This window comes from Danio rerio, chromosome 20 (genome assembly GCF_052040795.2).
Source record: "Danio rerio strain M-AB ecotype USA chromosome 20, GRCz13ab, whole genome shotgun sequence".
In the NCBI taxonomy this organism is placed as follows: Eukaryota; Metazoa; Chordata; class Actinopteri; order Cypriniformes; family Danionidae; genus Danio; species Danio rerio.
This window is the reverse complement of record NC_141040.1, coordinates 22037937-22055000: the sequence shown is the minus strand read 5'-3', so window position 1 is coordinate 22055000 and position 17064 is coordinate 22037937. Positions and strand designations below refer to the sequence as shown.

The 17064-nt window shown below is 35.2% G+C and overlaps 1 protein-coding gene across 4 annotated transcripts in view; it reads left to right on the top strand.

The window, feature by feature from the left end:
• The window catches only part of cdc42bpb (CDC42 binding protein kinase beta (DMPK-like)), a 145268-nt gene that overhangs the window by 103354 nt on the left and 24850 nt on the right, over window positions 1-17064 (top strand). For 2 of the 4 annotated variants that reach the window (XM_087297631.1, XM_087297629.1), the window contains exons 18-28: window positions 935-1083; window positions 1926-2023; window positions 2190-2269; window positions 5592-5642; window positions 8414-8497; window positions 8750-8824; window positions 12988-13093; window positions 13257-13393; window positions 14293-14432; window positions 15722-15803; window positions 15887-16103. In XM_087297631.1, the coding sequence (XP_087153757.1) occupies window positions 935-1083; window positions 1926-2023; window positions 2190-2269; window positions 5592-5642; window positions 8414-8497; window positions 8750-8824; window positions 12988-13093; window positions 13257-13393; window positions 14293-14432; window positions 15722-15803; window positions 15887-16103 (1219 nt within the window). 4 annotated transcript variants of the gene reach the window in all.

Sequence of the window (17064 nt, the reverse complement as noted above, 5' to 3'; positions counted from 1 at the left end):
TATTTAAGGCTCAATATTTCAAAGGGGCAGATGAATGGAAACGCAGCATCAGCTCTCCTCATCGCTGGTCATAATTCATGGAAAACATCTGAGATACGCTCGCCTCCATTGTTCTTATGAGGTCAAGTGTGCATACCCTTAACTTTCCGCTTGCACGCTATTGGACGACATCAAATCAGTCGCGCCGAGAAGTCATTAGCTCGATAAGCCTGAACAAAAGGGCCGAGTGTTGCAGTGTTATGCCGGCGCTGGAAAATACCGGCAGCTCTAATGTAAAGTTGATGAGTCGTGCCAGGAACACTCCCCATAAACGCTCCCTTCACCTTCTCTGGCTTTCCATCCGCTGTGGCAGACGCAGTCACTTCACGTGTTTAATCAATGAAATGGGACGTAATCCTCTTCTTTCATTCCACCATATTCAGCTGTCCCTCAGCCAATCACTGTCTTTTCTTTGGTAAATGACTGTCTCGTCGCCACATGGCTCACTGAGACAAATGTTGCCTTGTAGCCACACGTGTAAATAGCGGAGCCTTGGTGACAGCTGAGATCAATAGCCATTAAACTGTGGGAGATCCAACATAAGCCCTCGCGAGCCATCGGATTGATGGAAAATGCATTTTAAGGGATTTCATTGTAGTGCTGGGGAGGATTTACAGTATCTGTTATGATGTAGTCTCTTCAGCGTGCTTTTTCCATGCATGCTGCTTTCTCTGTGCTTTATGGCTTTCACCAAACATTGAATGACTACATTGACTTGCTGCTTTATGCTGGATATAGTTTTATGTCCTTAAATAAGTCCAGAATGATCTGTCTTTAAGTAATGCTCGTTTTATATGACAGAAGAACAACCGTATTGATCGTAAAGACTGTCAGAAAGTAATTGTTTTTTTGTTTTTGGCATCTTTTCAAAATGTGCATCTCTATTGCTTGGCAGGATCCGTTGTGGAAGGTGCGTCGCAGTCAAAAGCTGGATATGTCTGCCCGTCTAGAGCTGCAGTCGGCCTTGGAAGCTGAAATCCGTGCCAAGCAACTGGTTCACGATGAACTGCGCAAGGTCAAAGCTGCCAACATCTCTTTCGAGAGGTCAGTCTATGATTCTGCTGTGATAAGCTGTGTAAAATTATGAAGTCTTTGCATTTAAATTTTTTGGAAACCTAATAAAACAAATTGTACATTATACAGTTACATTTATGCAGTTTTACATCTTATTCATTGATATGATTGTGAACTTCAGTTTTATTTGTCAAAATTAAAATGAATAAATATTGTGATTAGTCCTTGAAGCTTTTAACATTCATTTTTATTAAAGTATCACTGTAAGGACATTCTGTGCAATTAATTTCTTGAAAATAAACTGAACTTTTATCTTGAGGGTTTTCTTAGAGCAGTGTTTCTCAACCACGTTTCTGGAGGACCACCAACAATGCATGATTTGCATGTCCCCTTTGTCTGTCACTCCCATTAACAGTCTCTGCTAATGAGCTGATGAACTGAATCAGGTGTGGTTGGTTTAGGAGACATGGAATGTGCAGAGCTGGTGGTCCTCCAGGAGAGTGGTTGAGAAACATTGTGTTACAGGACACTCATTTCTGTCTATATGATTTATTTCTCCAAAATTAATATAATTTAAATGCCTTTAAAGGAATATTTAGAGAAGCAACGGGAAGTTAAATCTGAACCATCCCTTTCATCCACATAAAATATGGTGACTTCAAATGATCTTTTCAAAATTTCATAATAAAACATGTTCATATAAGACTTGTTCATATGTTCAAAATTTCACAATTTATTTTTTTCTCCATTATTCTATTTTTCACTCAATTTTGTGATTCTATCCACATTTTCAACATTATGGAAACCATAAGGCTTGAATTAAAATCTTGGTATTTTTGACATAGGTTTACTTTTCTTTCTTTTATCTACAGCAAACTGAAGGACACCGAGGCCAAGAACAGAGAGTTGGAGGAACAGCTGGAGAACATGAAGAAGGAGATGGAGGAGAGCCGCTCACGATCAGACAAAGGTAAAAAATAATAATAATGATACATGTTATGACTGTGCATTCTATATGTTAATATACTTGCATAAACTATAAGCAAGTTGTCACCTTTAAATTCTTTTTAAAAACTGCTTATTTTTAATATTATTAATGTTTCTTTTGTTGTTTGTTTGTTCCATATCAACTGTAGGCCTGAAACTGCCAGACTTCCAGGACTCCATCTTTGACTACTTCAATACCTCTCCTCTTGCCCATGAGCTGACATTCAGAGTGAGTGTTTCAGATTAAATCCCTGCAACTGCTTCCGCATTACATGCCTTAACAAGCCCTCCTCTGTTCATTTCATCATCCTAATGACATCCTACTTCTTCAGAACATCAGAGACCTGTTATATTGTTTATCAAAATGATGAGGTGACGCCTGCAGTAGCCAGATACAAATACTGCTGCATTTATAAATATCTTGCAGCTAAATACTGGTTGTAGTGTTGCCTGATCCCCTCAGTCGCCTCTGGGTTCTGCTGTCTTAAATAGTCTTTTTTTTTTGGTTGTATTTTTAAGGTATATAAATGTCAAGAACAGTGCATTTCAGATTAGGAATGGGGCGATAACCGTGTTTAAGGTTTACCGTGGTTTGGAAAATTCAAGGTTTTAAAACTGCCAAAATTTTCTGTTTTGAATTTTTTTTACATATACTGTAGGAATACCATTCCTACAGTATATGTAAACTTTATTTTATTAAAAAAAATTTTATTCATATTTAGTTTTTTAGGACTACAGTATCTCCAGCTAAAAAGATATCCAAATATGCCATTTTAAATTGTAGAGAAATCAGTGTTTTTAAGACTAATAAAGACAGCAAAAGTCAAAATGTTTTAGAGCAGTAATCACAAAATCGTGAAACCGTCAAAATCTGATACTGGCCCATGCCTATTTCAGATACTTCTGCTACTTTTTGGGATTTTTTGGTCATGTTTACCATATTCAAATGCCATTCAAATGAATCTGTTATGCTTATTTAGTTAGGTAAAAAGATAAAGAAATCTCAGAAGAGAATTGACAACCCTTAGAGCAGTCCTGGAGGGTCGGTCCTGGAGGGCCGGTGTCTTGCATTAAGTTTCAACTTCCTTTAACACACCTGCCTTGAAGTTTCCAGTATACATAGAAAGAGCTTGATTAGTTGGTTCAGGTGTGTTTAATTGGGACTTTAATTTGGAACCAAAATATTGAGGACACAGGCCCTCCAGGACTGAGTTTGGACACCTCTGCTTTAGAGAATGCTAAAAATCGCATTTGTTTTATCCTAGATCTGTGTAATATGTAAAAATGTTATTTTCTTTTTTTTTCTTTTTTTTAAGCAGAGCACTACTTGTATGAAGGGTTAACCAGGGAACCCTCTGTATTTCCAGCCTGATCTCATGGGGAATTTAACTATTTTACATTTTGTCAGTTTAGTGGCTAATTTGTTCTACGAAAATATACAATTTTAAAAAGGAGATGTGGCACCAAACCCCACCGTCATTTGGGGATAAGCAAATTTACTACAAAATTGTACAAGTGAGATTGTACAAATCCATACCAATTAGCCCTCAAACAAAAAGTTACGAATTGCCGTGAGACTGTGTTGGTGTTTCTGCTTTTCAGTAAGCCCTACCCGCTGTCAGAGAGTCAAATACAGCCTGACAGCTGTTTCTGTTCATACCAAAAGAAAGAAATAAGAAAATATTAAATGCTGTCAACAGTTTAAGATATTACTTTTAAGAATTATTTTTTTTATTTTTTTTTTTACCTAAACATGTCAATTTTTCCTTTAAAACGGTTTCCATTTGTTTTTGTTTAAATAATTGATACTAATATGGCCATGATTAGCAGATTTCAATTTGTGTTTTATATTAAATGCAACAATTTTCCCACTATTAATTAAAACATGCAAGAAATGATTCAGTATTTTTATAATGTTTCCAATCATTCTCCCTGTTAGAATTTTCATTTCTTTTGACCCATTTGTAGTTTGCAGGTATCATTTCAGATGTTGAATTAAGTCCAATAACATAAAAACACACTAGTTAAGACATCTGAGGTCAGTTCCTGCTCTTTTGGTCCTAACATTAAATCCTGTGTTGAACTGGCCCCACTTTACCCTGCTGATAGATGTGTGATATGAGGCTTCCTGCTCAGCCTCATCCTGGAATCATTGACTCCCATCAGTTATTATGTAGCTCTCAGTCACAGTTTACATTGGTACAGTAGTTGATGATGACTAAGACTTGAGTGATAGAGCTAATATAATCACAGAGTCACTTCAGGTCATGACCAAATGACCTAATCAGAAACCAAAGCAACTTTTGGACAACCTTCTGTTTATTTAAAGTACTCTTATATTGTGGCATTTTAAGACACTACAGGGGAGAAAATTACTTTTGTAAAATGTTATTTCAGTCTAATGGAAGGAAGCATTTTTTTCTACTTCCTTCTACTTTCCTTCAAAATTGACTTGGTTCAATGTGTATAGCATGGTTGATATGAAACAAAAATAAAAAATACAAATTATATATGTACACACAAACACGCATACATACATACATATACATATATATATATGTGTGTGTGTGTATACACAAGGGTAACCTGGCCAAGAGCTCCACAACACACGACTTATGAAAAAATAATATTAATAATAAATAGAAAATTAAGATAATATAAAAATACAGTTTAGTTGTTCAGCTATACCACATTAAAAGTAATAAAAACACATACATTGAGAAATGGACTGTTGTTGTTTATTAAAAAGAATAGAGCGATGTAATTGGCATGAGCTCAGACATTTTGTGTTTAGACTGAAGAGTATTTCAGGATGAGGGGGCAGCATGACTAAAGGCTCACTTCCCTATTTTAGTTTGAACCCGGGGTTTTGATTGTTTTCTTTGCAGCTGTTAATCCTGAGAAAAAGTTTGTTTTTGATTTAAAGTCAGAGTTACTGAAGAATCGTCATTCAATAGGAAAAGGCAAGGTTCAGGATTAATGATTTTTTCCAATATTTGCGACAAGATGGTGGAGACGTTAACCCAAATACTTAAGCAATTTTTAAGTCACACTTGATTCATTTCCTCCTTTAGATTTAAATTACAATACATATTTTTAGAGACCGTTCTCTCCAAATTGTTTTTTTTTTAATCTCCACTTCAGTAGCATTTACATGCATACTTTACCTGATGAAACAGAACATTTTTATTCTACAAAAAAATAAGCATAACTATCTTCTGAGTTATAAAAAGGTTTCTAAAATTACTTCTTACGTGTCAAAAAATAAATAAGAATATTGAACCTGATTTAATCTTAAGTTTCTGTGCACAGTAGCACATACATTTTAGAAAACTTGTACTACAGAAAATGCTTGCAAATGGTGATAACATTTTTTTCATCCTATTCACCCATAGTGTCTTGCCTTAAATGAAAGAACTAGTGATATGAGTGCAAGTAGGGTTTTTAAGACTGTAAACAAAGACCTTATCTAATCAAAAAAGTTGAACTGAAAAACAAAGGCCAAAGCTGTGTTATATTTCATCTAATTTTTGTCCCCCTCAACAAAAAAGGACTCTGTCTCCTCCTCATCTGCATCTTCTCTGCTTGCATTTTGGGACGAAGTAAGTTTGCTAAACAAAGCTGCTCCCTCTGTGATCTTTAACCTCTGCTCGAGTGATCGGTCAGCAGACAAAAGGGTCTCAAAAGTTTGCATGATGGTCAAGTATTGCATACTGGAGCTCTCGATAAAGTAACACACACATTTATTATTATTTGTTTATTTATTATTATTTATTTTTATTTGTTGCTAAGCATTTTTACTCACCATTCACATTCCCTATATGCCTAACCAGCATGGTTTTGCTGCATCTATTTTGTCTGCTGACCATGTTCCTCTGCCGTATCGCAACCGGACCCTAGATCCAATTCAGGCTAATTGTACAGTAGGTGTTAAAGGTTAGCGACTCACGATTAGCATCCTGCTGAATTATTAACAAAGTCCCCTCTGCCCTCTAACCTCTTAACCGGCTAACGTGAATAACGTCACTCTTTATTTGTCAAGTCTGCAAATGCACTAAGCTGCTAGTTAACTCCTAGATCCCGCTAGGACCATAAACATCCATGATTTAGATCGAATCAGCCATATAATGAATCCAATTAAAGAAAATGAATGAGAAATGATTAAATTGTCGGCGGGTGTTTCACGGGTATTTATAACCCAGCAGAAAATATGATGGTGGTGAGTATGTGAGCTAATTGAACATGACAGTAATTCTCTGGGGAGAAAAGTGTGATGTCACTAAATTTCATGATTATTTTAATTACCTGCCAATCTTTGTGTTTTCTTAAAAGGCTGTGCTGCACTTAATTGATGTGATATTGTGCACATAATTGTTGTATACATCTATGCACTATTAGAATCCTTTTGCAGGGTTGTGTTGTGTTTGGTAAGTATTTTTTTGGGTGTAATTTTGGGTTTTATTGCAGAGGATCATATGCATCAACGATAGTGCTTTAGTGCACGGTTTTTTTGAACAAAGGGCTGCACTGAGTTTGTTTTAAAAAGTAAAAAGAAATATGTGTATTAGTAGTAGTAGTATTAATAAAAACAAAATGAAACATTTTAATTTGACAAACACACATTAGTGTAAAATAAAGAAATAAAAGATTAGATTGTTAAATTTGTTAGAACTATTAGAATAATTTAACAAATTAATATTCAAATAAATGAAACATTTTAATTCAATTAGATAATTACAAACATAAAAGTGACTTACAATTGAGAATAAAAGAAGGATATGTATAGTTCTAAAAGTTATTATAGCAAAAAATATTAAGTCACTGGAAAACTAAAATAAGACTAATAGCGAGTCCACACTGCATGATTTACTCTCGATTTTGGCTCACAGTAGATTTTGAGAAATCGCTGACAAATGTCTGAAATCACAGGCAAATCGGTGCTCGTTTATCTAAGTAACAATCACACAGTGCGAAATATCCAAGACACAATCTGAGAGAACCGCAGATGAGTCGCAGAAACCCTTCAGATATTTGGCATGGTAAATATCTGGAGCTGTCGGCTCTTCAAAATCATGTCGTGTAAAATGTGTTCTGATTGAAAATAAGATTGGCGATCAATGTGAGAGCAGCACCTACTAATGTGGGTATCTGAAGGCAAGCGGGAGCTTGGGGGAAGAAGATAAAAATCCTTTTTTCAGTCTATTTTTACCCCAGAAATGTAAGAAAAACTAGTGGAAAATTGGCAGGAGCACCCTTGTCTGTTTGACGTGTCATCTGAGTAATCACAACCGGATCGAAAAATAAATAAAGTTGAGAAGAAATTGCTAATTCCCTTTTAAACTCAGATGAGCAAAAGAAGTACATTTTCTACCCCACCAAAGGCTTCTCTCATTAAGTAGTTGATAACGAAAGATATACTGCCTCACCTTACATTGTTTCCATGTCACTTTTCGAGTGTGTTTGGTTGTGAGGCGTAGTTTGTGGACCGAGACAAAGTTGTCGGCGATTCTTCCTATTTTAAAGTCATGCAGTGTGAAACCCCATGTCGCTGATCCATCTTGCAGTGTGAACACAGCACCGACAGAATGCGGAATCCTGATAGTCATACAATGTGAAAACATCTGTGATACGACTTCTTTGAAAACCGTGCAGTCTGAACTCGGCATAAAGTACTTTTTAAAATAAACAAATACAGTGAATAGAAAAAGTAATAATTTGACTTATTTTGTAGCAATTAACCCAATCATATTTTGTTATATATATTTTTCACAGGAAAAATGTGGTCATTATATGGGGTTATAGCTACAAGAACTTTACATTTTATTTCATTTAAGTTCTACACCATGAAAAAGTTTGCTTTAGCGTGCATAGATCCATCTTAATTTAGTCATGGCAAGATCTGTGTAATTCATAATTGCTTGTAAGATGAGAGATTATAAATCCATGTAATTATTATATATTACTATATATATTAAAAAGATTAATTTTATTCAGCATGGATGTATTAAAATAAATTAAAAACAGTAAAGACTTTCATATTGTTACAAAACATTTCAGTTTTATACGTAATTACATTTTTTCAAAATAAAATTGCTAGTCTAATAATTGTAGAACCATGTCATCACAGTCTTTCCATATGACATTAACCATGTGCATATGATGGTCATGTGTTAGCACATGACTTCTGAATGCCTATTAGTTATGAAATAATATGATTCCCAAATGGCGTCACAAAGTGATAGTGTTTGCATGACTTCTGTTAGTCCAAATATTTCTAAAAGCGAAAGCACATATTAGATCTAATCTGCTGCCCAGTCCTTTATATGGAATCTTTATGTGCGTGCTCATTTTAAACTCTGGTGTTTCCCCTCAGACCAGCTCTGTCGGAGATGTGGACGTCGCACCTCAGAAGACTGACATTCCCCCTTCCTCCCCATCAGCAGCTACAGAACAGGATGTGAGTGTCCACCTAACACTTCCTATTACATTCTGCCCCTGTCAGACTTCCTTTCTGATACATTGGCCATTGATTTAGTCATTTCCTGAATAGTAATGGATAGCAGAGAGCTTTCAAAATTCAAAAACAATACAAAGTCTCTTTTAAAAGATACAAAAGAAGGTTCTAGTAGGACACACTTTACATTCCTTTTTAATTTAATAAAATAGATGTATATTGATTGATTTTGGAATTGTTTTTTTAACTTTTTAGGAAGCAGTCAAGCCTCAAGCGACCACTCCTGCTACTCCTTCTCCAATGTATCAGCCCACTCTCACTGCACCAAAGGTAAAACCACCCTCCACAAAGTAAATGAGTTGTGTTTGTGTCGAAGACTAATGCTGGGTTCACACATTACATAGTACATTTCTATCAGTATTGGTTTTCGGAGATTTACTTTATATGCACGCACCTCTGAATGTTTAAAAAAGATTGTATATTGTTTATCATACGATTTGTCACTGGTTCAATTTCACACACATCACTGTAATTTAAATGAAGTGACCTTGTTGCAGTCAAGGAGAAAACAACATACATTAGTTTTGTTATTAGTAAAGCTTTAGTTGGTAAATTTCCAAAGTATATACAGGGCTCGAAATTAACTTTTTTGCCTAGTGCTCTCAACTTAAAATATTTAGGAGCACCAGGAAAAAATGTAGGAGCACCCACCATAAATAAATGAGCACCATTGAAATTTGTATTTTAAGGGATTTATTGTGTTTAACAACATCAATTAGGACTAACAAAAACCAGAAACAACTGTCTAACTAATGCTGAGATGGCTTATTGGTATTTGTGTGCAATAATTCCAAAATGTATGTTTAATAATTATTAAATATTAATGATAACGATGATGACAATAATACTATTGATGAATTACATTTCTCATTATGATGCTGCCCTGAATGTGCTCGAATGCGAGTCATCTGCTAAAAAAGTCTGTTACTTTACAAAAAATAAATTAAATTACAAACTAAAATGAAGCATTGCTGTAAGAAATGTTTATTTTTCACTATTGTTTTTATATAAATGTCAATTTAATAAATAATATTTTTGCTACCAAACAAACAAAAGATTATAATAAATCATTTAATTCAAAGCTGAAAGCTGCAAAACTGTTTTTTTAGTTAGTAACTAAATAATAATATACATCTCAAGAAAGAGTGGACTAAAGAAAGTAATAAAAGTCTCACTTCTATCACTCTTTAAAGGTTTTGGTTTGCATAATTTTAAATGCTCAGTCAGTTGAACCTTGGTAAAGGAGAGCTTCTTTGGCGATGATGTGTACAGTGTTAGATTTCACATTTAGCGGACATTTGCGCTGAACACGCAGTGAATGCAACGCATCGAGATTCAGGCACCTCTTTCGAAAACACTCGAGTGATCTCGGCTGATGGATCAACATTCACCACATGTCATGATCGCTGTCATCGACGCAGTTACGTTTTAACTTTAGGTGGGGTTTGCAAATCTGTGTGTACTTTTCACTCTTCGGCTGTTTGCATTTTCCGCAGTAACAAAAGCTCTCTGTCGTCTGACAGCGGAAAGCCTTGAGTGATTGACAGCTAATATTAACTGATATAGCAGCAGGGAAGAGCGATTCAGCATGTTTTTAGAAAAAAAATCTTAACAGGTCGCACTACACCCATTATATGCAGTCGCACAAATGCTTCCAAATATATTATGAGGTCGCATAAAATAAATTTCTGATGCAAATGCGACCAAAATGGACGCAATTTCGAGCCCTGATATGTCTAATTTCTTGGATTACTGTTCAAATACTTATATTACCAGATCAGCGGATACTGTATGCTCTCACTTAACATGCCATTTTTTAGTTTTAACGAGTTAGGTCTTTCTGCAAGTATGCTCTTAGTATAGAATGAGCTTCAAGATATACTACATATGAAATCCGTACCATCTATTGCTATATTTAACAATATTTTACAGACTGTCAATTTAGAACAGTGCACATGTTTTAACAATTGTATTACGCCCCAAGTCTAGGGGAAACAACATGGGTATAATAAACGAAGAAAACAAATGTGTTGGGGTGGTGGATTTCCCAAACAAAACAAACAAAAAAAAACGTAACGCCAAAGATTCCCTTCGGTCGACAACCAAACTCAGACCCAGTTGAGATTAAATGAATAGATTTATTAGAAAAATGTAGTTAATATAAATGACCATCTCTTCAGTGTGACCACAGGCCAAAATAACAAACAAAAGAATCTATAAAGTAAATGCACTAAATTACCTTTTACTATTTAAAGAAAAATACAGGAAGCTTACCTTTCTCCCTAAACATAAACAAAGTCAAAGGTAATCAATAGGCAGGCCACCCCTACACGCTCAAACTCTCAAAATAGGTTAACGTATGAACATTAGTACAATATTGGTTGTTGGTCGTCAGGGGTGAGGGAAATCCAGGAGCTCCACTCCCAGCACCGAACGCAGCACAAATGAGCTCCCCGAACCCTGCCGGTAGCTCCTTTTTATACATTCCTCCGAAACCAGCAGCCAATCAGAACTGGAGATCACACCGGTATGGGAGCCTATGGGATAACATAAAAACAAGAAGGCGGGACAAAGAAAAAGACATGCAATTCGCAATAATAAATAAATTAATTAATTTCAGTCGTAACAATGTAACAGTCGTAATTTATGCAATTTTTGTGTGTCGGTGTGTTGAGAGATGTGTTTTTTGGGACTTGACCAGGACTTCCTGGTGGAAGAGATATTGTATCTCAATTGGACATTCCTGGTTAAATAATTAAATTAAATAAATAATAAAAAAAATTGGGATGCTTTTTGCCTCGCATGAATTTTCCAGTTGAAAAGTCAAGATTGAGGTGAATTCTGAATGTTTGTGGCACACGGATCTCACATTTCACTCAGTGAATATTTGTCTCTATTTGCGTGTTTGCGTTGACTTTGTAGTAATAACAACAACAACAACATTTATTTATAAAGCAAATTTAGACAATCAAATTGATCCAAAGTGCTGTACAAACAGATCTAGGCTATTAAATACTACTAATCTACTTGTGCAAATACTTAAGGCATACTCACTGTGTACAGTTGCCTTGGACCCGGCCAAAGCATGCTTGTCCCCACTCCCGTCTCCCCCGATGGCCCACACTCACGTTACATTCGGGCCTTTGCACGCTTACGTCATCGATGATGCACTGTTCCATAAGTGCTCTCGCTTAGTACAGTAGAGATTACTTTAGCTATATCGTTTAAGTCATTTGGTATGCAGTGAGACGCAGTCAAATATTTCACCGAACAGATCAGCCACTTTTGACACTCATAAACAGTCATAAAGTCCTCGTGCTGCAGGAATTAGGAGGTTTGCTGAAGGTGCGCAGCTGTCATGCAGTAAAGGGTTTGCGTCTTTAATAATCTACGACAGTTTGCGTCCACTGAACAGTAAGAATTATTAATAAATCCATATCAAACAGTCCCCTAAAGTCACATCTCGTCTTCAGTTTCGGGCTCAGTCACGCTTTACACTCACACTACAAGCGTACCGCGCTTGAGACTAAGTGAACCACGCTCACCTCTTCCAACTGTGCCAGAGCCGGCCAAGTGAACCGTGCCTGAGCCCGATTCAGAGCACTCACACTTCTCAAATGATCCAGGAAACGTTCCTGTGCACGGTTCAGATAGCATAGTGTGAGTACACCCTTAAATTTGGTGCAAATCCAGAATAATCCATATGAATGAATCTATAAACCACAAAAAAAACTTTAGATCCACGAATTCGAATCACTTTCTCCATGTGATTTACACAGGTTCTGGTGTCTGCAATTGGAAATCACATGATGTCTTTAATTATTAAGCATATCAACTAATAGGATAAGAAAACATCATGAATAATCTATCGATGCAAGTGATGTTTGTGTGTGTGAACTTAAAAATTTAATATTTATATATTTTTTAAAATCTATTTATTCATATTTAGCGGAGTGTGTTTTGTGCTTATATTTTGGCTGATTTAGAGCTGTCATAGATAAATAAATGTTCCACTAAAAATTCCCTCTTCAGTAAATCAGTCATTCCAAAAAGTCTTTTTTGATGAATATTTGAATCATTTTAGCAAATATTTAGCTAATTTGTGTGTAATATTGTTATTATGTACAGTAAAATCGAACTATTTTATTTCTATATACACACAGACGCACATATATAATGTTTTATAAATGTAAAAAACAGAAGCCCATCACGATGACTTTAAACCGAGAAGATGAAAACAAGCTTCAAAGTGAGTTTTTGAAAACAATTGCACCATGCGCGTACATAGTAAATATTTGGGGGAAGTGTAGATTAAAGGAAAATACAAACATTCCACTCCTCAAATTCCAGAATAATCTTAACCTTTCCTGACTGTTTAAGTGTTAGCATCAGCATGCATGTATTGTCTGTTAATATAGTGTTTGTGTCAACAGCCCAAAGCCCATCAGCTGAGCATCAAGACCTTCTCCAGCCCGACTCAGTGCACTCACTGTACTTCACTGATGGTGGGCCAGATGCGTCAAGGATACGCCTGCGAGGGTGAGCTGAGCGCACATGATAAACAGCATCACAGAACACTGGCTCAAGGAGATTATTAAGAGCTTTTGATCTCGGATAAAATATTTATGCGCAGGTTTCACTTGTCAGTGTAACGGAAGTCACGCGTGTGAACGTTTAGTCATTTTCTCTCTGCATCTTTCAGTATGCTCTTTCATCTGCCACGTGTCCTGTAAAGACAACGCACCCCAGCTCTGCCCCATTCCTCCCGAGCAGACCAAGAGGCCTCTGGGTATTGATGTGCAGAGGGGCATTGGCACTGCGTACAAAGGTTTTGTCAGGGTGAGAGTCTGCTTTTGTCATGTTTTGTGCTGGCATAATGAATAATGAAAATGTCACATATGTTTAACTCACCTGAACACTTTCACTGATTTTCTGTTTCATGTTAATAGCTAGGGATGCATTCCACAGAATGTTTGAAACACAAAAAAGGCTTAAAAATACAAACTAAAAAATACATGCAATGTTTTTTTTCACTTGCAAGCACTCAAATTACAATCTTTCTCTATTATTATCATAGAGCTAAACATTCCAGATGCTTTTGATTGCTTTCATTTTCAAAATGTTATGATCACAGACTGTGTGAGAATGTTTTTACTGTGACATCACCTATTCTGTGTCTGTCCTAGGTGAGCACCCAGTTGAACTTGTTTGATCCTTTTTATTTTGGTAGAATGCAGTGTCAACTAAGCTAACACTATAAATTAAATATTGTGTGCACACATGTTTATAGTTTTTAAAACAACAAAAGTACACTATTTTGGCTTTTACATGTGATGGGAAGTCACTGGTTGTGTGAATGAACCTGAATCTTCCCAATAGAATTTCTATTATGCATTATTTTCAAGAAGCTATAATGGGTCTTGTTTTGTCTGTACTAATAGTTATTTGGATATTGGTAAAACCTGAATGAATAACAATTAACTTGTTGAATAGCATATTATATATGTTTGTTTTCTATTTTGTTGTGATACTTTTATAATTATTTATGAATTGTTATAAGTTATATTAATTGTTATAATACAGTTTAATATCAATATAAGCAATTATTCAAGAAACAAATTCAGGTTTTAGCCAAGTGCATTTTTGAGTTTTTAGTTTTGGACCAGAGTTTTCGTTTCGATGCATCCCTGCTAATTATCCATTAGCTTATACAGCCTTGTTTGTTGCTCCTCTTTCAGATCCCGAAGCCCACCGGAGTGAAGAAGGGCTGGCAGAGAGCATATGCTGTAGTGTGTGACTGTAAACTCTTTCTCTACGAGGTGCCAGAAGGGAAGTCCACTCAACCTGTCGTGATGGCCAGTCAGGTCCTTGACTTGAGGTGAGGACTAGTCACATTTATTTTTTATTTTTTTATTCTTTCTTTTATATACACACACACACATAGATAGATAGACAGACAGACCGACCGACCGACCAACCGATAGATAGATAGATAGATAGATAGATAGATAGATAGATAGATAGATAGATAGATAGATAGATAGATAGATAGATAGATACATAGATAGATACATAGATAGATAGATAGATAGATAGATAGATAGATAGATAGATAGATAGATAGATAGATAGATAGATAGATAGATAGATAGATAGATAGATAGATAGATAGATAGATAGATACATAGATAGATAGATAGATAGATAGATAGATAGATACATAGATAGATAGATAGATAGATAGATAGATAGATAGATAGATAGATAGATAGATAGATAGATAGATAGATACATAGATAGATAGATAGATAGATAGATAGATAGATAGATAGATAGATAGATAGATAGATAGATAGATAGATAGATACATAGATACATAGATAGATAGATACATAGATAGATACATAGATAGATAGATAAATTAAGTCTTAAAGTGTCCTAAATCTCAAAAGATCAATTTCAGGTCTTAAAGTCTAAAAATCTACTGAAATATTGTGTTGTATGTCTTAAATTTTTTTTTAACAGATCTTTTTCTTTGTTCATGTATTGCTATCCAATCTGGCCATTAACACCCATACAATCACCACTTTTAACTTTAAAGTATCATTTAATTACATTCCTTACAGAAACATTTGCTTAAAAGTTCACTATTTATTTACTACTAATGATACTGACCTGGCCTATATTTTATAAAAATTGAATTATTATTATTATTGCATTATTAAGTTTTATTTGCTTAAGTTATAATAATAGTTTTTTGATAGGTCAAGTGAAGATCTTCCCCAACTGAGCTATTCGGGGGGAAAAAAGAAGTCTAAAATTTAATTCTTGATGGTCTTAAAAATGTCTTAAATTTAATTTAGTGAAATCTGCAGAAACCCTGATGTCATTTTCTGCAAGTAAATTATCTAAATTATTAATTCATTAGAATTTTTCCAAAACGCATAATCAGTAGTTTATTGAATAAAACACAAATAAAAATGTTGCTTAAAACACATGCTTATTTATTTCAAATGGACAATATTGTCGTGAACCGACAATAACTTTCAAATGGTCTCTTAATTTTTTTCAGAGCTGTTTAAATGACACAATACTCATCAAAATAAAGGGTAAAATAAAACACAAAGGAGTACTTTTAATTTTTGTGACTTTGATTCCTCCTCACAGGGATGAGGAGTTCTCTGTTAGCTCTGTGTTGGCATCTGATGTGATCCATGCCAACCATAAAGACGTTCCCTGTATATTCAGGGTAAGCTCTGAAACATGTCTTGTTCTTTAATTCATAACTGTTCATTGCTTGTGGTGCTTAATGTGTGTACAATGTTTGCGCAGGTAACCTCGTCGGCTCTGAAATCCTCGATCCGGCCAGTTCCTTTGCTGATTTTAGCTGAGAGCGAGGCGGAGAAGAGGAAGTGGGTGGGCATCCTAGAGGGCCTGCAGAGCATCCTAGCCAAAAACCGGCTGAAGAACCGCGTGGTGCATGTGCTGCACGAGGCCTACGACAGCAGCCTACCTGCCATCAAAACTACACTTTCTGCTGCCATCGTAGGTGAGTCCAGCGAGATGGTGAAACTGAAAGCTCACTAGACTGACAACCAATCGCTAGAATACACCATAACATCCCTCATTTTCTTGTGAGGAGTGAGTATTTTGTTTATATATATATATATATATATATATATATATATATATATATATATATATATATATATATTAGTGCTGTCAATTGATTAAAAAAAATTAACTAATTAATCGCACCTTTAAAAAAAAAAATTATCGCGATGAATCGCATTTAAAATACTGAAACTTGTAATTTTGGCTATTCAAATGTAAAATTAATGTAAACGCAAGACAAAAACTATTTTAATTCAAAATAAAATTGTTTATTAGAATTAAAATTCAAAATATAATTGTTTAATACATTTTTGTTTAACTTGTAACACAGATTTCTTCATGTAAACAACATACCCACAATAAACCATCAAGATCCTGGCTTGACAGCCATATTAATTAAAGAAATTAAAACACAGGCATGATAATGACATTTAAATCTCAAAACAATCAATGCCAATAAAGAAAACATTGATTTCCATGTTGGATTCTAAGTGGACTGCAAAAAAATGCCAAAATACAGGAATTGCAGATATGGAAAATGAAAAATTATAATAATAAACTATAGAATACAAACTGTTGCACTCACTGTAAAGTTTTATTTTTGTGAGTTGAGAACATTAGTTATAGAGTAGAAACAATTTAGCTTAATCCTCCTTTACATTCATCTAGTTGCTAAGACTAGGAGTATCACACAACGTGCTGCAGACGTTTTGGCCCCAACGGCCTTCCATACTGGAGCGACTCCCCTTAGATTCAACACGCATGATCACATTCATCAAATTTGCCTAAACTAAGCATCCTAAAGTATTACTGTATTTCACAAGGATTCTGACACAACAACGCAAAGCATACGCCTTGATGAGGAAACACGCTAAACTTGGAGGGCTCATGCCCAC